This window comes from Podarcis liolepis, assembly GCF_965112155.1.
Source record: "Podarcis liolepis genome assembly, chromosome: 2".
Classification (NCBI taxonomy): domain Eukaryota; kingdom Metazoa; phylum Chordata; class Lepidosauria; order Squamata; family Lacertidae; genus Podarcis; species Podarcis liolepis.
Genome location: NC_139555.1, coordinates 6,696,380 through 6,719,905, shown reverse-complemented (window position 1 = coordinate 6,719,905; position 23,526 = coordinate 6,696,380). Strand labels below are relative to the sequence as shown.

Sequence of the window (23,526 nt, the reverse complement as noted above, 5' to 3'; positions counted from 1 at the left end):
AGGCATTCCTGTCCCTGCACACCACCAATAATGTGAGTCATTCACACCCGAGGCTTATTGAAGGAGGATATGTTTGATTGCTGTTTGTATTATTTAGCATAAATCTGCTTCAGCTGCATGGGCAAGCCTGTACTGTAATCCTGGAAGTGTACAAGTTTGGGAGAGCTTTACTCCTTGGGTGATCCTGGCAAACTCCCACCCCTCTGAGCCATTCCTTAGTCCTTGTGGAAGATGTCAACGCAAAAGTTGAAAACATTATTTAAAGTTGGAATCATTTTTGACCTATGCATGGATTCACTGTACATTTGAATCTGCTTTTTTAAAAAATAAAAAAACTACATTTTGGCACATCCTCCCCACTACCCTGAAAGAGAGAGAGAATACATTGATATTTTATAAGTTGTTTTATTGTTTCCAAGTGTTATTCCTGTTTCTGATTTTCATGGCATCAGAATAGGTTTAGACGAATCCCTTTGCAAATTTGATACATTGCCATAGCTGAAAACTTCATGCACATACATTCATTTGCATTCACAAGGACCCAGACATGTACAGTGTTTGTTACAGTGCAAGTTCCCTAACATTAGACAGTTTTTCAAATACACACATCTGACCTTTTAAACAACATTCTGCATTTTTATTCTTCTTATATAATAGTTTAGCTCAAAATGGAACTTCTGGGCGAGTTTGTGTGAGTTGGGGTGGTGGTGGATCAGATTCAGGGCTGCTCTTTTAGAACAATTCATTCGTGGTGATTGGTGAGACTTACACCAATTCTGGCAGGAAAAGGGGGGAAGTACAGTGGTACCTTGGTTTGCAACCGTCTTGGATTACAATCGTTTTGGATTACAACCATTTTGGATTACAACCATGTCAAACCCATCAAAACCCCCCTTTTTTGGATTACAACCCAATTTTTTGGGGGGAGGCCCCATTGGCGAAAGCGCGCCTTGGGTTACAACCTGTTTTGGTTTACAACTGGACCTCCAGAACGGATTATGGTTGCAAACCAAGGTACCACTGTATGTGTTCATTTTCTTGTCTTGCTCAGGTTGTTGGGGATTCTTTTGCCTTTAGCTCTTGATGCTCTTTTGACTGGTGGAAGTTTTAGATATAATTTTCACACCAGAGCTGCTTCCTCCCCCGGTGCCTTTTCCACTCCCAGAGCTGAAATTGCCCCCTCCTGAGCTAAACCCACTGCTGCTGCCTCCGCCGCCTCCCCCTCCAAAGCTAAGACCACCAAATCCCCCTCCTCCTCCTCCAAGACCAAGACCAAGACCACCAAATCCGCCGCCACCGCCTCCTCCAAAACCAAGACCACCAAATCCGCCTCCTCCTCCTCCAAGACCAAGACCGCCAAATCCACCGCCGCCACCTCCGAGACCAAGACCGCCAAATCCTCCTCCAAGGCCGCCACCTCCTCCACCGCCACCACCGCCTGCACTGGAGCTGACAACAGCTGTGGGGGGAAAGGGGAAAGTTTATTAGGTGCCCATGGGGTTGACAAACTAGACAATTCCATCTCCCCGCCCCTGTTATTCATGTTTCTAATATTAAGTTCAATTTCCATAGCAGTTTGCATATACGGTCGTACCTCGGAAGTCAAACAGAATCCGTTCCGGAAGCCTTCGACTTCCAAAACGTTTGGAAACCAAGGAGCGGCTTCCTATTGTCTGCAGGAAGCTCCTGCAGCCAATCAGAAGCCACAATGGACATTCGGGTTCCAAAGAAGGTTTGCAAACCAGAACAATCACTTCTGGGTTTGCGGCATTCGGGAGCCAAAACATTTGACTCGCAAGGCATTCGACTTCCAAGGTACGACTATTTTTAAAAGTTCTGAAAATTCACCAGCATTTTAGTGCACGTTATACACATTTTTGCAAACAGTTTCCATATGCATTTTGGTATATAATTCTCCCTCATTGCATTTAAATGGAAGTTTCCCCCTAACATACATATTTGCACACATTGTTTTTGGAGAACTTAGTTCCAAAATTCAGTGTGAATTTTGAAGGATGGCTGTGTTTCAAGCTTGCACATTGTTTCAGGAAATTATATTGGTTCACATCAAATTGAGAACTGAAGCAACTTTCTTCTCCATTCCTAGGTATCAGGTACAATCATCAACTCATAGTCTGGGGTGGGGTGGGGGGAGAGAATTAATTGCCAAAATTTACTGTTTTTCTTTTGCTATTTTAGCCCCACTGGTCTTCACCACTGATGGATGCAACTATGGATCAGTGAAGGAGGACATGTAAAAAATAAGGTAAAGGACCCCTGGATGGTTAAGTCCATTCAAAGGTGTCTATGGTGTTGAGGTGCTCATCTCACTTTCAGGCCAAGGGAGCCAGCATTTGTCCACAGACTGGTCATGTGGCCAGCATGACTAAACTACTTCTGGTGCAACGGGACACCGTGATGGAAGCCAGAGTGCATGGAAATGGAGTATGTATGGATAGACAGCAGGAGTTGAGCGCATGATCCAATGGTGGGTAGGAGTGAATGGGGAATTCCCACAGCAACAGTGCTCATCACTCTCATGAGCTACCTGACTGGGATTTTGATCTGGACATCTCACCATAGGTGGAAGGCAAGAAGAGGGGAAAGATACTCCATCCTATTTGAAAGCAAGAAGAGAGCTGGTTTGCTGGCGATAAAAGGAGAGGGCACGGCTGAGGAAGAAGCCCCTTGGAGGAGACTGGTAGAAGGAGGAGGAGGAAGATTGGGCTGAAGCAGCAGGTTTTCCTCCTGTGTTATGGGACTTAGGAGAAACGTCCTGTGATCCTCAGCAGTGTGGTTGTCCACTGGACAAACCAACTTGCTGCTTTCATGCCACCCCTCCTGGTCCTAGGCAGTCTATGGGAACTTGACACTAAGAGCCTTGCTTCCTTACAACACTGTGCAGCTCCCTTCCCATGGTGACTGTGGGAATCTCCCTGGGAAAAAGGGACCAGCCTTTTCCTTGGAACAGCCCCAGCTGTGTGCTATTGTTCCCAGCTGGTAGCGCTGGAAGAAGCTGCTGCCTGGAATGCAATACTAAGGAAGGAATCCGATCAGGTGCCTAGCTGGGATGGCAGCCCTTCAAGATCTTCTCCAGGGTTTCCAAAACATTTGGCAGCTGGGGCATAGCCTCTCCCCAGATTAAAACTGCAAGCTCCTTCCACTCTCACACACCAAGAGATGCGTCTCCCGCCTTGCAACTCTGGGACAGCCTGTTTAATCTTGTCTCCTGGCATCCCTCTCTCCTGTCCGTTTGCCCAGTCATTTGGGCCTCAGGGATGGGATGCTGCTTTCTGAATTATAGGGACTCCCCCACACCTATGCCTATAATCTGTAGTGCAGGAATTCCCTGTGCATCATTACTCCTTTGTAATGATGCCAGTGTCCAAATATTGGCAGAGGGAGAGAGAGAAAGAGCAATGATCAATGCTGCGTGGAAAGAGTCGTGGAAATGTCTAACATGGCAGCTTAGTTCATCAAGGCACACCAGCTGGGGCCGGAGATCTGAAATATTCAGTTTCTCCCAGCTTCTAAATTTTCCAGTGTTAAGTTCAGTCCACATTAGTTTGGGTGGAATTCAACATGGTGTTAAGTGGGGTGTGCATGTGTTGAATGAAGTCTACTTGCACAGCAGGACTGTCCTCTCTCCTCCCCCTCTGTACCCTATGTGCCCCCTAGTACTGTTGTGGGGATTTAGGGCGTACAGGGGCATGGGAGGTGGGTGAAAGGGGCAAAGTACCATTGCATGAGCAGACCTCATCCATGCATGCATCAACTTAGCTAAATCTGGCCTTTGTTGTTGTCATTCTGCACGGAAATATGTATGCGTTTTGTGCATGCTTACTCTAATATAAGCATTTTTATTTGCAAATGTTCTCTTTTGCATGCAATTTTCCCAATTATTATATTGTAATATATTATATTTGCTAATATTTCATGCACATTTCCTTCTAATAATGGACTTTTTATATCCAGCTCTTGGCTGGATATATAACTGTTGAAAAATTTGGAGGTGCAAATTTGGAAGTATAGTTGTGTTTCAGTAGGCGTATCAGTTTTAATGGATGCACTGGTTCAAGAAATGTAAATTACTGAATGAATTTCTTCACCATTCCTGACATTTGCCCTTCTTGTGGTGCACAGTGTACTCCATGCACCATTTGGGAATAAATAAACTAATCATCATCACATTATTAATAACTTATTCTGGACCAGGCAAATAAAATAAAATGCTCATGATACTTACAGATGCTTACAGGATTGACTCCTTCTCCAGTTAGCCTGTTGAAGAAGAAATAGCAAAATGAAAAATGGCTCATCTATTACAATGAATATGGTCTGTTGTATATATAAGGGACAATGTTATCTGTTAAATAGAGTTTCCAACAGCTACAACAATACATTTCCCTAGTTGGCTTCCTGTGTGATATACACAGTATCAACAAAAAATCTACTGAAGATGTACTTAAGATCTGCAAGAATTTGGAAAAATAATTGATGCACAATGGAAGCAAAGATATTGATGCTTAAGATCTGAGCTGTAAACTTAGAGCAATACCTCAAAGACTCTCAAAGTCCATGCCACCACAAGGAGCACTGCTTTCCTACTGCAACAAACACTCCATCACAATTCACAAGATTAGCGAAATGATTTGTGTACTAAAACATTTTATTTTGTGTTTGAAGAAGATAATCAAATGTTCTATTACTTATTCTTGCAATTTATAATAATAATAATTTGATTATTTATACCCTGCCCATCTGGCTGGGTTTCCCCAGTCACTCTGGGCAGTTTATAACATATCTAAAAACATAATATAACATAAATCCTTAAAAAACTTCCCTAAACAGTGCTGCCCTCAGATGTCTTCTGAAAGTCAGATAGCTGTTTATTTCCTTGACATCTGATGGGAGGGCGTTCCACAAGGAAGGCACCACTACTGAGAAGGCCCTCTGCCTGGTTCCATGTAACCTCACTTCTCACAGTGAGATAACCACCAGAAGGCCCTCAGAGTTGAACCTCAGCTGAGCGACGGGGGTAGAGACTTCAGGTATACTGGGCCGAGGCTGTTTAGAGCTTTAAAGGTCGGCACCAACACTTTGAATGTGCTCGGAAACGTACTGGGAGCCAGACAAAGCAAACTTAACAGGCATCCGTTGATAGAGTTGTGCCATTGTAGATATTGTTTCATCTCCACATAGAGTCCCCTACAAAAAGAAACTGAAGCAGCTCGTAAAGTTATGAGCACTTTATCCAGCTCACCTGTTCTCCTCCCCTTCCAGGAGCTTCCTGTAGGTGGCAATTTCAATATCCAGTGCCAGTTTGACATTCATGAGCTCCTGGTACTCCCGCAGTAGGCGGGTCATTTCTTCCTTAGCTTTCTGTAGAGCATCTTCCAAGTCAATGAGCTTGGCTCTGGCATCTTTGAGAGCTAATTCACCTTGCTCCTCAGAATCCGCAATAGCTGTCTGCAGATTTGCACACTGTAAGAAGGAAGGTGTTATTAAATTCCCTGTCCTCTTTAGTCATTAGTATTTGTACATTCATTATTATTGCTATTATTGCTATCATGATTATTAGTGTAAATACTGCTGCTATCATCATGCATTCATTTATTTCTTAGTCTTTGAATAAATGAGGCTGCAATTCTATTTTGTAAGGTGTGAACTTGCTTTTAGGTCAATGTACACAGGGCTGCTCATTTTGGGACATAAATTTTATTTCCATCCTTCCCAGATTCTATTGTCAGCTTTCATTTTGATAAATTCCCACACTTTACAAAGTTCCAGCCAAAAACAGGACTTCCTCTCCCTGCTACCCCACAAAGTATTGGCAAGGCTATCCAATGCAGATGGCCTCTGTCATGTGACCCTTAACCAACCCTTGCCTTTTAAAGCATTGCTACGTTGCCTACTGAGAACATTGCATCGATTACAGATTTTCTTACCTGGTTCCTGGCGTTTTCAATTTCTGACCGTATCCTTTGAATCATCCGGTTGAGCTCTGAAATTTCTCCTTTAGTATTACGCAGATCATCGCCATGCTTCCCTGCACTGGCTTGGAGCTCCTCAAACTATAACAGCAGGGAAGGGAAGGGAAGACAGAGATGGGTTGAAGGAAAGACACAATTACACAGCCCTGGTCAGCAATGAATGCCCCCGATCTGAGAAAGCCCGTTTTCAAAGATTCTGCTCATCCACACTCCTCATTTCTGGCATTGGCTGTTGGGAGGTCCAAATGGCATCACCAAGAGGACTGGATTGAAGAAGCCAAGAAGAGCTCTGCTGGATCTAGCTAGCATCCTGTTTTCCCAGTGTGGCCAACTAGATACAGTGGTGCCTCGCAAGACGAAAAGAATCCGTTCTGTGATTCTCTTCGTCTAGCGTTTTTTTCGTATTGCGAAGCAAGCCCATTGACGGATAAGCGGGTTAGCACTATTAGCGCTATTAGCGGCTTTTAGCGGCTTATCTGCTGATCGGATCAGCTGATAAGCGGCTTAGCGGCTTAGAAAAAGGGGGGGAGGGAAAAAACCAGCAGGAACTCGCAAGACATTGTCGTCTTGCGAAGCAAGCCCATAGGAAATTCGTTTTGCGAAGCACCTCCAAAACGGAAAACTCGTCTTGCGGGGCATTCGTCTTGCGGGGCACCACTGTACTTATGGAGGAAACCTACAGGCAAATCCAGCAAAAAAAAAAATCACTGTTTTTCCTCACTGACTGGTATTAAAAAGTACCGTATTTTTTGCTCTATAAGACTCACTTTTTCCCTCCTAAAAAGTAAGGGGAAATGTGTGTGCATCTTATGGAGCGAATGAAGGCTGCGCAGCTATCGCTGAAGCAAGCAGAGCAAGAGGGAGTGCTGCTTTCACTGCGCAGTGATCCCTCTTGCTGTTCTGGCTTCTGAGATTCAGAATATTTTTTTTCTTGTTTTCCTCTTCCAAAAACTAGGTGCGTCTTGTGGTCTGGTGCGTCTTATAGAGCAAAAAATACGGTAATGGTGCCTCTCATCCTTCAGGCAGCTAACTGGTTAATGACCAATTAATTTAGGGACTGCCAATTGCTGGCACCTAACACTCAATTCAGTCACATCTCAGCTGAAAGGCCATGCCACATGGATGAACTTTGCAAATTTGATATCTGAATTAGTCTCTCATGTTTCGAATGTGTTTTGGCTCAAGACATTAGACTACTTAGAAAGTTAGAGTAGCCCATGTGGACTTTCTCTATTTCTCATCAGGAAGCAGGATTCAAACTGTTGTGCAAGTGGATTTCTGGGACTAACCTGGCCACAATCCAATATGGAGATAAGATTTATAACATGAATCTTGAGACTAGATTGTGACATCTTGTAGACCAAACTAGATGTGACATGTTAAATGCACCCTTGCATCTTGTAGACACATTCTTTAAAATGGAAATAGCAGCCACAGTGGCAGAGGAGAGATTGATAATTACTGGGATAACAGCAGTTGGGGAGCTGGCATTTAATTCTTTCCTTCCCTGCTTAACTATGACTGCCCCCCCAATTGCTTCATATTTACTCCATTTCAACCTTCCCACCAAGCTTGAAAGATCTTAAGCATCTCCAGACCCATGTTTTATCAGAAGTGTCCCTTGGATGTACCAGGGCCCAAGGCTACCTTCCATGCTAGAACTGCTCACCTTAGTTTGGTACCATGCTTCTGCTTCAGCTCGGCTCCTGTTGGCAATGTCTTCATATTGCGCTTTCACCTCAGAAACAATGCCATTCAGGTCCAAGTCTCGATTGTTATCCATCGAGAGGATGACAGCAGTATCAGACATGGAGGCCTGCAACTGAGCTAGCTCCTGGAAAACATAGGAGACAAAATTTGTTTAGAAAACATTTCATGTTTGGGGGGTTATTGGGGTGGGACAGGATCAGATCGGTAGGTGACACACATCTGCAAAATGGTCAGCTTTCTAGGGAGCAGGGTCACACGGGGGAGACCTTGACATTCATAACAAACAACAACAATAATAACAACTGAAGATTCCAAATCTCCAGTGGCAGATGAATTTTGGATCTCTAATATGAAACATCAAATCTTTCTTCTAGACATCATTAATAGCATCTAAAATTAGGACCATTGTTTGTGAGAAATCACATTAGGACAATGTAAATCCAAATATTTAGGAGGGAAAGCAAAATGTAAAAGAAAGGATGGTATTTAGAAATGTCATGCTTCTTCACATTGCCGTCTTAACATTTATCATCCTGACTTTTAGGTCCATGTTTTTGAAGGTAAGAGGAAGACTGAATACCGATTCATAGAGGGCCCTCAGGAAGTTGAGTTCATCGGTCAGGGAATCCACCTTGGCCTCCAGCTCCACCTTGTTCATGTAGGCAGCATCTACATCCTAAAAAGACAGTAAGAAACCAATTTTTTGTGGTTTTATATTTTGATTTTGTTCCGTGAACTTCCCTGAGACCTTTGGGTATATGGCAGTATATCAGTTCAATACATAAATAAACTTTGCTTAGATTTCATTCGAGAGAAAACAGTGAATGGGCACAATAAAAAAAAGATGCAAATGTCCACTCTTAAGGAGATTCATTATGGAGTTATAAAGGCAGTGTTCTTTAGAAGCTTTTGTTATTATTTTTCGCTCCCTTTTTTTCCTCAGAAAGAGCAATCTTTGTCAGCACAGACGCTATTTTGCTCAGCAACTAGTCTTCCTGGAGGGTGATTTGTGGAATAGTGGATGGTGCCTTGGTCCAGAAAATGGCCTAAGAGCAAATTAAGGGTTTCAGGGAATAGTATTAGGAACAGAAATGGGAGCAGAAGTAGACACAATTTGCATACTCACCTGAGGTCAGGAACCCAAACCACACAAGCAGATGTAAGTAGTATCCACTATACTTCCTTTTTTAAAATCCACAAATGTTATATTAACAGTTACATTATTTTCTGCATTTTTAAAAATGTTTCCCTTCCATTGAAATGTATCGAAGTTAATTACGTAATTAATTACATATTTAATTGGATTAGTTTTGGCCATAGCGGATAGCAAGATGAATAATGTAGGTCATGGCAGAAGTTGAAGTGCAGTGGAATAGAAGCAGGAATGATTGTGATGAACACAGGATAGGATGGAAATCACTGCCTCCTGACACTCATAGAACAAATTCACCTCCTCCTGACACCAGTTTCTCAACTCTTTTGCCCCTAAGTTTGTAAGTGGGAGGCTAGTAGAAGATTTAGCTCCAGATGCTGACCCTTTGCTTACTTCAAAAGTCACTCAGAATATAGAACCAGTGAGATGCTTGCTACAGATGGTCCTGGAGAATAATCACATGTGGAAATATCACATTTCTCACCTTCTCACCCCTTGCCTTTTCCTGTAAGACCTATTACAGTCGTTAAGAGTCGTCAACAGGCTCATCTCAGCTATCTGCCAATCTCCAATCCCCACCACCCTTCTGAGTAATACCCCTCTCCACCTTCTCACTATATAGAAGGATCTGGCAACTTCTGTTTCAGTGTATCTGAAGAAGTGTGCATGCACACGAAAGCTCATACCAAGAACTAACTTAGTTGGTCTTTAAGGTGCTACTGGAAGGAATTTTTTTATTTTGACTATGGCAGACCAACACGGCTACCTATCTGTAACTGGACACATGTGGAGAGGGAGAGCTGCCACCTTCCTTAAATAGTGCCCCTGCATATTCGCTTTTAAAGCTGGCTCAGAATTCATGCCTTATGTGCACATTTCCCTCCAGCTTACTACAAAATGCACCAAGAGAAGTCACACCAAGCCAAAAAGTCCTTTTCTTGATGCATGAAACATAATTTGGTCAGATATAATATTGGGTCCCTCTTAATTAACCCAGCTGGTCATCAACCTTCGGAGTACGAAGCCTCACCTTCTTGAGCATGACAAACTCATTTTCGGCAGATGTGCGCCTGTTGATTTCCTCTTCGTATCTATCAGTACAAGAAGCAAAAAGTTTCAGTTTGTAACTATTACATCTATTCAACGTGCCTTTAGGCATTTCAAAATGAACCACAATGATATTGTCGTACATAGCACATATTGCACTTATTGCCATAAATCACCTCTGAAAACTTATCTACTTCCAGTGTGTTCCCAGTGTGTAGATATGATGTTGGGATAAGGGCCCTGATTGCAGAGTCTTTGACATTGAACTCTGCTCATCCTATATATCTGCAGAAAAATACCCCCCCAAATTAGGGTGTTGTTAGGAGTATGCCTGCAGAACATGGATCCCCAGATTTTTTTTGTATGTGCCCTGAGTGTTTCTGATTGGTACATGAATTCAGGGGGGAATGAATGGGTGTGTTTGTGATTTGATTTACTCACTAAGCTATTGATTTGTAGGAATAACTTAAGGTGGTTTTATATAGTGATGTTTTTGGTATAATGGATGGGGTTAATTGAAAGGGAACCTGATCTGGTATGGAGTGGTATCTTTGAGACATCAACTGAAGTACAAATTAATTTAAGAATTTATCTGGGATCATTTGGATGGAAAATTAGTTCGCTCAGCTTCTGTGACATTTAAATTCAACAGTCGCACCCATATATCAAAGTAGCACATGAAAATATTATGCAAACATACGTCTGTGAGCCTTTGGCCTGAATTTCCTCCAAATTTCAAAAACATTCTCAAAATATTCAATTACCATTGAAGCCGCCATTAGTCAACTGGTTAGTACCCCATATAGCCATTGCCTTTATGGATGGAGGCAATCTCTATGCTGGATGGGGGTGATCTCAAAGGACCTAGCTGTACAGTCCACAGGTGATCATTAGATATCAGCAGATCATTAGATATCAGCAAACAAAACAAAACCTGAGAAATTTTATCATTGGCAATTTGCTTCCCAAATTCTTTGGATGCATCACTCAAGGTGTATCCATATTCCCCACCCCCGACCTCGAGGCATCCTTTGGTTTCAGTTGCAAGGACCACCAGCTCTCACAGGAATCTGTCTGTCAAAAGTCCTTCTTAGGGAGCCTTCATCATGAAGGTGCATGGCAACTTGGAAAAGGGACTTTCCTGTGTTGGCACCCCAACTCAAAAATGCTTTCCTCCAACCTGCTCACTTTGCTTGCTGAATTTTATGTAGCAGGCCATGGCTTTTTTTCTTTTTCAGGCTTCTAATGTTTCATTATAGGGATGCGGGTGGCGCTTGAGTTAAACCACAGAGCCTAGGACTTGCTGATCAGAAGGTCGGCGGTTCGAATCCCCACGACGAGGTGAGCTCCCGTTGCTCAGTCCCTGCTCCTGCCAACCTAGCAGTTCGAAAGCATGCCAAAGTGCAAGTAGATAAATAGGTACCACTCCGGTGGGAAGGTAAACGGCATTTCTGTGCGCTGCTCTGGTTCGCCAGAAGCGGCTTAGTCATGCTGGCCACATGACCCGGAAGCTGTACGCCGGCTCCCTCGGCCAATAAAGCGAGATGAGCGCTGCAACCCCAGAGTCGGTCACGACTGGACCTAATGGTCAGGGGCCCCTTTACCTTTACCTTTAATGTTTCATTGAGTTGTGCTGTTTTACATGCCTTTATTGCTGCTTTGTAATTAATGGGTGTGCTTTTGGAATTGCTATTTTAATAGTTTTGTTTTTAAACTCTGGAAGCCACCTCAATTAAAATAATCACAATAACCAAACAAGTAAACTATTGGGTGTCAGTTTTGCCTTTCAGGAGTTAAGAAAGCATGTAAAGCTGAAGCCAAAGGTTCCAACTTCCATCTGTTAACCTTAACAGTCAAGGAAGACGCTGTGGGACTTGGCTGGAAAGGTTGTGGCACTCCTTTCACCGACTGTGACAGGGTCCATTGGTTTTCAGGCTTGGAGCTGAATGACAGCCTGGGTAATTGAATTTGGGCTCTAGAGGGATTCCTCTTTCTCTGCTCCAGAACAAATGGCTGTTTAATCTTGGGGTGGTGGGCTGCTTGAGGAATTGTACATGCCAATGAAAAATAAAGTCATACAATAAATAATGTTCATGTTAGCAGCATAGCTGTCAACTTTTCCCTTTTCTTGCGAGGAATTCTATTCAGAATAAGGAAATTTCCCTTAAAAAATGGGAAACGTTGACAGCTATGTAGCATAGCACAAAACCAGTAGCCCATACCTAGCAGCTTGCACATTGCAGAGGTGCATAGAAGCACAGATGCGCTTGCAAAGCACATTCCCTCCATGGATGACTCAAGCAGGTGAGGCAATCCACAAGCTCCAGACGAAAGCAATTAAATCCCCAATTCTCATTAGCCAATCTGATCTGGAGGCAAACTCTCACATTAATTCCACCTTTGACTGACAGGTCTCATTGTGTCATCGTGGTGTGGTCTGAGATAGTAGCCCTCATTGTGTCATCTGGGTTTTGGGAGTTTCCCCTGCGCAAACTGGTTTCGTGCCAATTGAAACCTTTACGAGTTACTTTATCTTTGCACTAGCTATGAGAACCAGGACTGGCCCTACCATTAAGCAGTGAGGCCACCTGCCTCAGGCAGGGATGGGGGAGAAATCTAGTTTTATTTGCATCTTGATGAGAAACCAACTAATTCGCACTTGTCAAGCCAATACGCAAACCAAAATTGTCCTTGAAAGTTCTCTGCAGTTTGATGCAGTTCTCCAGCCAGTGTGTAAAATATGCATATGTTAAGGCAAAGTGTGCAACAGAATGCATACAGCAGTAAAAGTAACATGCAAGATAATAGATTATACAGTCACAGAATGCATTATATTAGGGGAAATTGCTTGCATCCAAAATAGGTGTATTAGGAGAAATTCAAATTAGAATCATAGAATCATAGAATCATAGAGTTGGAAGAGACCACAAGGGCCATCGAGTCCAACCCCCTGCCAAGCAGGAAACACCATCAGAGCACTCCTGACATATGGTTGTCAAGCCTCTGCTTAAAGACCTCCAAAGTAGGAGACTCCACCACACTCCTTGGCAGCAAATTCCACTGTCGAACAGCTCTTACTGTCAGGAAGTTCTTCCTAATGTTTAGGTGGAATCTTCTTTCTTGTAGTTTGGATCCATTGCTCCGTGTCCGCTTCTCTGGAGCAGCAGAAAACAACCTTTCTCCCTCCTCTATGTGACATCCTTTTATATATTTGAACATGGCTATCATATCACCCCTTAACCTCCTCTTCTCCAGGCTAAACATGCCCAGCTCCCTTAGCCGTTCCTCATAAGGCATCGTTTCCAGGCCTTTGACCATTTTGGTTGCCCTCCTCTGGACACGTTTAAAAAAATTCTGTTTTTTTAAAAAATCAAATTGCTATGAAAATGTGGAGAACTGAATTTAATATTTAAAAAATGAGAAAGTGAGAGAGACCAAAATTGACAGATTTGACCACTCCTAACCTCTGCTGACAGATTTTGACACACACATGCACACCCCATTTTTCTAAAGCATTAAACCCTTCTGTTCAGAACATTTCAGTCCCCAGGGTAGCTCCAACTGTTAAAGAGTAATAATCATAGTAACAAAGAGGGTAATCAAAGTGGGCATATCTGGCCTGCCTAATCCAATCAAGTCTTGGTGGTACATTGCCAACTGGCACCCTAATCCAGGCCATTATTTTAGCGTGCACCAACTTGGCACTCAACCTCAATGCCTTAACACTCAATAGGAACCAGCATAGCTTCTTCATGGCTGAGGCAAATTCCAGAACACGCTTAACCCAGGTGTGAGGGACAGTTGACTTGTCATCAGTCCCATCCTTCATGGCCAATTGCTGGGGATGATGAGGTTGTAGTTCAGCAACATCAGGAGGGCCAAAGGCTCCTCACACTTGGCCTAACCCTTCGTTTCCTCTACCTGGCCTGCCCCTCTCCCTTCACCACTTCTGCCCATGCCTATCCTACATGCAAATCCCCTTCCTTAAGCTCATTGGGACAAACAAAAGAAAAACAAAGAAATCGAATATATCTGAACCAAGAAAATAACTGTCAAGCAAAATTGTCCTCAAAGCCTAACTACTGGCTCACTTCAATTGTCAGGACTAGCAGATGCTAAGGTAAAGGTAAAGGACCCCTGACAGTTAAGTCCACTTGTGAATGACTCTGGGGTTGCAGCGCTCATCTCGCTTTACTGGCCAAGGGAGCCAACGTTTGTCCGCAGACAGTTTTTCTGGGTCATGTGACCAGCATGACTAAGCCGCTTCTGGCAAAACCAGAGAAGCGCACAGGAAATGCTGTTTACCTTCCTACCAGAGAGGTACCTATTTATCTACTTGCACTTTGACATGCTTTCGAACTGCTAGGTTGGCAGGAGCAGGGACCGAGTAAAGGGAGCTCACCCCGGTGCGGGGATTCAAACCACCAACCTTCCGATCAACAAGCCCAAGGCTCAGTGGTTTACACCACAGTGCCACCCGTGTCCCTTTAGCAGATGTTACAATCCCCCTAAATTGGATCTTCTCTCCCTCTCACTGAGGCCTAGTCAGTGTACTTAATTCTTCTCATATGGTAGGTTTACCATCTTGCTCTTGCAGGAGGAGCAACAAAACAAAGTCCCAGTGATACAGAGAAGACCAGCTACCAGAGAGTAATCCTTATTCCGCAGGGTGTAACCTGCCTTGGAGTATCTCTGGTGTTTAGGTGGAGCTGCTGCACAGATATGTGTGATCATGGCAGACCAAGAGAAGCATCTCTAAGTGAAGGTGGTCCGGCTGTCAGCTAATTCAGCTTCTATGTTTTCATATGTGTATGTCCCACAAGCAGCTTTTCCATATTAATGTCTTCCCAGTTACTTAAAAAGTTGGCTTTTTTCAGCCAGTAGCTTAAAGAGGGCTGAACCAAGCCTTGAGGCAAAATGTCCAGATTCTGATTCATCATATCCTGGTTTGACTCACTTTGAAAAGATTTGCCACTCTGCAGTCTGAGCTATTGTTGTGGCATTTGCAAAGTTGACCCAACATGCTAAGAAGCTCCGAAAAGGCCCATTTCTCTTGATTTCAACCACATCAAAAATGAATGACTGAATGATTCAGCCGTGAGTCAGTAGCCAGTATCCACTGCTCCCTGGTATTATTAGTAATTGCTTCTATAAAATGTTTTATCGGCATACGCTGATATTAGTCAGGTTGCCTTTGACATTTATTTATTTGCCATGTTGTTGCAGTTATGGAAGGGGTAAGAGAGTGGCTTATTTTCATATACTGGAGATATTCAAAAAAGGTCCTATTTAAATAACTTGTCTGAAACAACACAACTCTACTTTTGGACCAAGAGAAAAGCGTTGATCTATCACGACTGCAAAGTTATTTTTCAGAATTACCAGTATGAATCCAATATACACAACAGGAATAATTTTATACCACTAATATACTCTTTTAACATCTAGGGAAATGTGATTAATACAATGTCATCGATGTATATGCCACAGTGCAAGATAAACAAAACATTTCCATTTCATTTTGTATCAGGGAGTTTGAAATGTTTGACATTAAGTTTAAGTTGTTAAGTTGGATGTTTTATTATGTTTTTATATGTGCTGGAAGCTGCCCAGAGTGGCTGGGGGAACACAGCCAGGTGGGCGGGGTATAAATAATAAAATTATTTATTTATTGCAAAATGTATTATGTGTATACAGGAGTCCATAGTACATATAGGAATGGGTGCTTGCATATGTCTATGACAATTGCATTTGACACTGTATATAGCATGCATCCCATTGTATGTAGAGTCTACACACCAGAGGGAATCTGAACAGCCTCTGCATTTAGCCAACAAGGGTACATTAAAGTGGGCATTATCACAGCTACTCTGCTACTTTCTATCTCTGCCTATGAAGATGATTCGAAAACCGCAGCTAGTACAGAATTCGGCAGCCAGGTTAATCACCAGGGCAAGATGATTTGAGCATATTACACTGACACTGGCCCAACAGTAGTGGCTACCAGTTAGTTTCCAGGCCCAATTCAAAGTGCTGGTTTTGACCTATAAAGTCTTAAACGTTTCAGGACCACAATACCTCAAGGACCATCTCTCTCCATATGAACCTAGATGGACCATGAGATCATCCTGAAGCCCTTCTTCGTGTGCTTCCTCCACATGAGCTCCAGAGTGTGTCAACACAAGAACGGACCTTTTCTGAAGGGGCTCCCTGTTTGTGAGATGCCTCAGGGAGGCTCACCTGACGCCTTCATTATACACCTTTATGCACCAGGTAAAAATGTTTCTCTTCTCCCAAGCCTTTGGCTGATTAACATTCTATGTCCTTCTAAATGTGTTTTGTGGGATGGTGAGGCTATTGGTTGCTTTTGTTTTTATTTTGTTGTGTTTTTATCTTGGTTTGTTGTTGTTTTTTTTGTCACCCACCCTGAGATCTAGGTAAGGTAAAGGACCCCTGGACAGTTAAGTCCAGTCAAAGGCCACTATGGGGTTGCAGCACTCATTTCGCTTTCAGGCCAAGGGAGCCGGCATTTGTCCACAGACAGCTTTCCAGGTCATGTGGCCAGCATGACTAAACCACTTCTGGCACAACGGGACACCGTGATAGAAACCAGAGCGCATGGAAATGCTGTTTACTTTCCCGCTGCAGCGGTACCTATTTATCTACTCGCACTGACGTGCTTTTAAATTGCTAGGTTGGCAGGAGCTGGGACAGAGCGATGGGAGCTCACCCTGTTGCGGGGATTCGAACCGCCGACCTTCTGATCGGCAAGCCCAAGAAGCTCAGTGGTTTAGACCACAGCGCCACCCGCGTCCCTTTAACCCTGAGATCTACGGATGAAGGACAGGATACAAAATAATAATAATAATAATAATAATAATAATAATAATAATAATAATACTTTCTAACTCTGCACTCTCAAGTCTGCTGGAATAGCAAATAAATATCTGGCCCCCCATCAGATATTCACTTACTTGCTCTTGAAGTCTTCGACAAGATCCTGCATACTCTTCAGCTCCCCATCCAGCCGCCCCCTCTCATTCATCAGGCTTCCCAGCTGTTTCCTTAGGTTATTAATGTAAGCCTCAAAGAATGGATCAAGGTTGCTCTTGCTGGCACCAGATTTCAAGCCCTGATCCTGCAAGAGGGTCCACTTCATCTCCAGAACCTTGTTCTGTTGCTCCAGAAAACGGACCTGAAACAAAGGAACACATGAAGCTCTTTCTACTGAATCAGAATCCCAGTTCAACTAGCCCAGTATTAAGAAGAGACCCTCTGGATCAGGCCTAAAGCCCATCTAGTCCAGCATTATTATTATTATTAATAATAATAATACATTTTTATTTATACCCCACCCTCCCCAGCCAAGACCGGGCTCAGGGTGGCTAACAACCAATAATAAAAACAAGTTGATTAAAATACAATTTAAAAGATTAAGATACAACAGTAAAACAATTAGGGAGCAATCTCGTCATAGGAGGAGAAAGGAAAAAGAAAAAGGGGGAGGGAATCAAACTGATGCTGAGCCAAAGGCCAGGCAGAACAACTCTGTCTTACAGGCCCTGCGGAAAGAAATCAGATCCCGCAGGGCCCTGGTCTCAAGAGACAGAGCGTTCCACCAGGCCAGAGCCAGTGTTGAGAAGACCCTGGCTCTGGTTGAGGCTAATCTGACTTCCTTAGGCCCCAGGACCTCTGGGGTGTTGCTATCTATGGATCTTAAGGTCCTCCGTGGGGCATACCAGGAGAGGCGATCCCGTAGGTACGAGGGTCCTAGGCCACGAAGGGCTTTAAAAGTCAAAACCAGCACCTTAAATCTGACCCTGTACTCCACCGGGAGCCAATGCAGCTGGAAAAGCACTGGGTGAATATGCTCCCATGGCAGAGACCCCATGAGGAGCCTCGCTGCAGCATTCTGCACCCCCTGGAGTTTCTGGGACAGCTTCAAGGGTAGCCCCGCGTAGAGTGAATTACAGTAGTCAAGCCTGGAGGTGACCATCACATGGATCACTGTGGCCAGGTCGGGGCCACATATGAGATCCTCTTAACTGGAGGTGCCAGAGGTAAACCTACTGCAGGCTGACTACCACTGAGCTACGGCCCCTTCACAGTTGAAACAGCTTGTGTGGGTTTCTTTTTCCAGGCAACCCTTGTGAAAAATGCAGATAACTTGATTTACAATAACATGTGGCTTTGACATTGGTATGGTGACTGCATCCCAGCTTAGCCTCGCTATTTTATATGGTTCTTACTGTGCGGTTTTATGTATTTTGCTGTAAACTGCTTTGATATTTTAAAATGAAATAGCAGTATATAAACATCTTTATAAATAAAAGCAGTAAACTGGGCGGTGTGATTGCCTCATCACATCTTCAAACTGAAACGCATCAGACTCTGAAGAAAATCTTGCAGACGTGCAAGCAGGGATTTGGGGAGTTGTGGTCTGGAGAGAGGCATGTTGGAGCAGACCTCACAAGGAACAGAACACAGGAAGCTGTCTTAAACCTGATCAGGGTATTTGTAAATTTACCCTAATATTGGTTACTCTGACTGGCAGTAACTCTCCAGGGACTCAGGGAGGTCGTTACCATCACCTGAAATCCTTTTAGATGCAGATGCCAGAAACTGAAACTGAGGCCTTCATTAGGCAGAACATGCTAAGCTAAGTAGTAAAGGGGGTAGAAATTGTGCAATTCTTCAGTTAAATGGTAGCTCCATGAAAAATAGTCTAAATCCTCATTTTCCTTTCCCAGATAAAAGGAACAGAGCCAAAATGAATTTTGAGTGAACAGAAAGCTCAACCAAATCCTCCCCTAGTTTAAATTTGTTCACAAAAATGTTGAATTTATATTCTCCCACTTGAGTCCTTCCTCCACAATATTTCCAGTTATGGTTGGTGGGTTTTAGATTAGAATGAAGAAACAAGACTTTTAACTATTCAGTTGGACTACTTCTTGGGGGAGGAAATATCCTAACTCTTGAACTTAGAAAGTGAAATTCAAATTCATATTCTGATGATTCGACAAACACTCTAAATGGGTTTTTTGTGTATCTCTAGTAAGATTGTTATAACACACATACACCTGAATTCATAAGCCAGCCAGCCACCCAAACTCAACTTGTCTCTATGCTTACATGTGAAGACATATGCCTTTGTCTTGAGTCTACCTCCTTATCCTCACATAAAGCATAAACATGGTTTTCTGCTCTTCCTGTACTATCCTTCAACAGCTGAACGAAGTCTCACCTTGTCAATGAAAGAAGCAAACTTGTTGTTCAGAGTCTTGATCTGCTCCTTCTCCTCTTTCCGCACCTCTTGGATGGAAGGATCAATTTCCAAATTGAGCGGCGACAGGAGACTTTGGTTAATGGTTACTTCTTGGATGGTGCCACCAGCCCCAGGTCCACCACCACCAAAGCCCAAGGAACTTTTGGATCCGCCAAGTCCGCCACCAAAACCAAATCCACCACCACCCAAACCAAAACCACCACCTCCAGCTCCCCCGCCAAAGCCATACCCACCACCAGATCCACCACCCAAACCAAATCCACTGCCGGACCCTCCACCAAAACCTAATCCGCCGCCGCCACCAAATCCACTGCGGAGGTTGCTTGCTCTGCTGCTGGAAATTCTCCTATTGCCACCAAGATTATAAAGACTCCTGCTGCCAAAGCCACCGCCACCTCCACCGCCACCAATACTGATCCTTCCAAAACTGCTGCCGCCACCGCCACCACCGAAGCCAACTCCGCCAGCTCTGGCAAGAGAAAGTGAGCTGAAACCAGATCTATTGCTACTTGGGACAATGGCAGAGGTGGCGGTGAAAGCCCTGCCGCCGCCTCCTCCTCCTCCAGCCCTGATACTATAGGACTGCCGGTTCATCTTTGTGGATTGCCTCTGAGAGATGTTGCTACGGAGGAGGAAGCCTAAAGAGTGGTGCTCTGGTGGGAGAGCCCTTGAAGATGGCTTCTTTTATCCTCCGGGGGCCCTGGGTTTGGCCGCTTTGGAAGTCAGGAGATCAATTTTGCGCATTCATGATTTTGACACACCTGGAACGCAGGTGTCCAATTGGACTTGTTCAATGCTAATTGAAGAGAACACACATACACACACACACCTATGTAGTGATAGGTGCTTGCATCGCCTGAGGCCTTATGATCAAATTACCAAGTATTCAGAAACTAACCATGTGTTAAGGGTTAATCTAGCCAGAAGTTGTCAAATATTTAAAGGAAGTTCTCCTTGCTTGCTTGCTTGCCTTCTTCTTGAAGAAAATGCTGCACAGCATCATAAATTTTATGCAACTTTATGAGTTTGAAAGGGAATCGATCAGCTTTGGCTGTCACCATTAATTTGTGTGCATTATGTTTTGTCATTTCATAATGCATGATCTTGTAGTGTGTTGGTTCAGCAACTTCGTGGGCCTTGCTGAGATTATGCTAATACAGGCACATCTCGTTTTATTGCACTTTGCGCTTCACAGGTATTGCTCTTTGTGAGGAAGCAGGTGAAGCTTCAGGTAGCCTGGCCGCTTTCAGGGGACGGAAGACCCTGTCCCCCTCTCTTCGGGCCCTGGAAGTGGAGCTGGCTAGGGCTGGAGATGGTTTATTGCCTTCCTGCCCCTGCAGTGGCGGCGGCGGTTGCAGGGCGGAGCTGGATTAATAGGCTGCAGTGTAGTGTAAACATAACTTTTATGTGCACTGGGAAACAACATAAGTGGTGTGGCTTGCTTATTGCAATATTCCCTTTATTGCAGTGGTCTGGAACCAAACATGCAATACAGTGGTACCTCGGGTTACAGACGCTTCAGGTTACAGATGCTTCAGGTTACAGACTCTGCTAACCCAGCAATAGTACCTCGGGTTAAGAACTTTGCTTCAGGATGAGAACAGAAATCGTGCTCCGGCGGCGCGGCAGCAGCAGGAGGCCCCATTAGCTAAAGTGGTGCTTCAGGTTAAGAACAGTTTCAGGTTAAGAAGGGACCTCCAGAACAAATTAAGTTCTTAACCCGAGGTACCACTGTATCTCTGAGGTTTGCCTGTACGTCCATATTACAGAGCTGCAGAATGTATAGAAAAAGGCACTCCCACATTGTTGGGTCACCAGGCACATACCACACATACCGTTTAATCATAACTGAATCATAAACCTGGAAAAGCCACTACTTTTAAGCATGCTTTCTTTAAAGTTAATTCCCTTACCATCAACAGGAGTTCAAAGAAGTATGTTTAAGGTGGGAGTGTTGAAATAGAATGTTACCCCCTCCCATCAGGTATGTACTTTGATCATTCTGTGCCAATCCCCTCCTTTTTTCTTTCTAGTGCCACCATTGCAGCTGAGATGTTGGATCCCTTTCTCTATCAGCATAGACTAAAGTGTTTGAGATGTTTGAGATTGCAGGTAATGGTGGGGACCATGATTAAGGGGTGAGCATGCTAGAGGTTCATAAAATTATGAATTATGAACTGGGGGAGATGGATACAGAGTAAATTACATAAATAGGAAGACTTCAGGTTGCCATTTTAGCTAATTTGTGGGAGGTTCAAGAGACAAACTAAAGTGTCTCTATCAGCATAGACTAAAGTGTTTGAGATGTTTGAGATTGCAGGTAATGGTGGGGACCATGATTAAGGAGTGAGCATGCCAGAGGTTCATTAAATTATGAATTATGAACTGTGGGAGATGGATACAGAGTAAATTACATAAATAGGAAGACTTCAGGTTGCCATTTTAGCTAATTTGTGGGAGGTTCAAGAGACAAACACTCACAATAGTTTGACCCTACATTTCTGACCACATCAAATGCCAAAATATTAACAAGTGTCTTAATCTTTTCAACTTGAGGCCCTTGACAAATGTCCCTCCTGCCTGCCGCCACCCTCAACTGGCCCTGCAGGTGATTGGTTATAGTATGCTGTTTTTTGCTCATGCTGTTATGTTTTAGTTAATTAGTCTTGTGATATGTATTGCACATTATGTGTCGTGTTGCTTTTTTCTTTCTAACCTTGGCCTTTGGGAGATGTAGTTATTCAACAAATCTAAAATCTAATTCACCCATTCCAAAATTGCTTAGATTTACTGTTGCTTCAGTAAGAGAAGAAAGTTGTTGTCGTCAATACTATTTGTTCAAGGAAAGTCTTCAAGCTACACAGTTTAAATGCACAATTTAAAGACCAAAAGAAATCACTAATTACCCGTATGCTACCCAGGAGTGCTCTGATGGTGTTTCCTGCTTGGCAGGGGGTTGGACTCGATGGCCCTTGTGGTCTCTTCCAACTCTATGATACTATGATTCTATGATTCTATGATTCATAGACAAGGTTCTACTCATTTCCATTCATTTTATTCCAGAACAGTAGGCATGCATGATCCATCATACACATCAGTTAGTGTCTATGAATGGCGATGCATATTTCTTAATAAAAATATTCCGTGGTCCAGACAAGCATCAGAATGCAGGTGAAATCTACATATGTATCCACTCATCAGCTGCAAAGGCAATGTTTTGAGTATTCAGATCTCCCTTCCTGGATGTTTGTGTGTGTGTGTGCCAAACCGGGGGACATCAGAATTTTCAGTTGCAAATAAATACTTGTAAATAAATAGACTGCAGGAAAGCAACTGTTGGTTAAATAAATTCCAGAAGTGCATTAATAAGCAGCTGTTTGAAAAGAGAAGGGTGGCTGCACATTGGTTTGACTTGACTTCATGTAATCAGATCCGTTTAGGAGCAAAAGAGCTGGAAGGCAGAGCATGTCAGCTTCCAAGTTTTGATGGTTGATTTCTCAGCCCTTTCTTGTAGTGCAGAGGAGGAGCCATTTCAAGTCTATCAAACTTCCTGTGCACTGAGGGGAAACCTTCTTGGGCCTACTGAAAGGTCTAGTTGTGTTTTGAGGGGAAGGTGATACAAGCTAGAGGAGGAGTAAATGGAGATGAGTTTTGCAGGAATTTTGTAGGAAACGTGTGTCTGAATTCTTAGCTAAATGTTTTAAAATTGTGTTGGTTTTCATAGTATTTAGTTGACATTTTCATTATTTTTAATCAGTTTCATAAGCTTCCTCAGATATCCTGGTGCCCTCCAAGTATTTTGAACTCCCTGATTCCCATTAGCCCTAACAAGCATGGCCAGTGGTCAGAAGTTATAGGAGCTGCAGTCCAACAGCATATGGAGGGCACCAAACTGGGGAAGGTTACTCTTGTGCTATTGGACTCATCTAAATAGTAAGCATCAACCAGGCAGAGGGCCTTCTCAGTAGTGGTGCCCTTCTTGTGGAACACCCTCCCATCAGATGTCAAGGAAATAAACAGCTATCCGACTTTGAGAAGATGTCTGAAGGCAGCCCTATTTAGGGAAGTTTTTAATGTTTGATGTTTTGTCACATTTTTAACCTTCTTTTGGGAGCCGCCCAGAGTGGCTGGGGAAACCCAGCCAGATGAGTGGGGTATAATAATAATAATAATAATAATAATAATAATAATAATAATTTCGTATTTTTCGCTCTATAAGACGCACAAGACGCACCTAGTTTTTGGAGGAGGAAAACAAGAAAAAAAAAATTCTGACTCTCAGAAGCCAGAACAGCAAGAGGGATCGCTGCGCAGTGAAAGCAGCTGTTCTGGCTTCT

General features: G+C 43.4%; 1 protein-coding gene and 1 long non-coding RNA gene across 3 annotated transcripts; one reads left to right on the top strand and one right to left on the bottom strand.

Moving 5' to 3' along the window:
- Nucleotides 1–463: 463 nt before the first annotated feature.
- On the bottom strand, nucleotides 464–20,197 carry LOC310697984 (keratin, type II cytoskeletal 5-like). Its single transcript, XM_083484566.1, has 9 exons — nucleotides 19,148–20,197; nucleotides 16,878–17,098; nucleotides 9,887–9,947; nucleotides 8,284–8,379; nucleotides 7,663–7,827; nucleotides 5,949–6,074; nucleotides 5,264–5,484; nucleotides 4,247–4,281; nucleotides 464–1,459 (listed from the first exon to the last, which is right to left on the bottom strand). The coding sequence occupies exons 1-9, from the start codon at nucleotides 19,781–19,783 to the stop codon at nucleotides 1,074–1,076; spliced, it is 1,947 nt and encodes a 648-aa protein (XP_083340692.1). The 5' UTR covers nucleotides 19,784–20,197; the 3' UTR covers nucleotides 464–1,073.
- Nucleotides 1,654–14,684, top strand: LOC310698559. 2 transcript variants are annotated; one of them, XR_014521604.1, is made up of 4 exons: nucleotides 1,654–2,107; nucleotides 2,200–2,266; nucleotides 8,264–8,390; nucleotides 14,572–14,684. It is a non-coding gene; the product is annotated as an uncharacterized lncRNA (long non-coding RNA). The 2 variants fall into 2 exon arrangements; XR_014521605.1 differs by having other exon boundaries at nucleotides 1,654–2,266.
- Nucleotides 20,198–23,526: the final 3,329 nt, after the last annotated feature.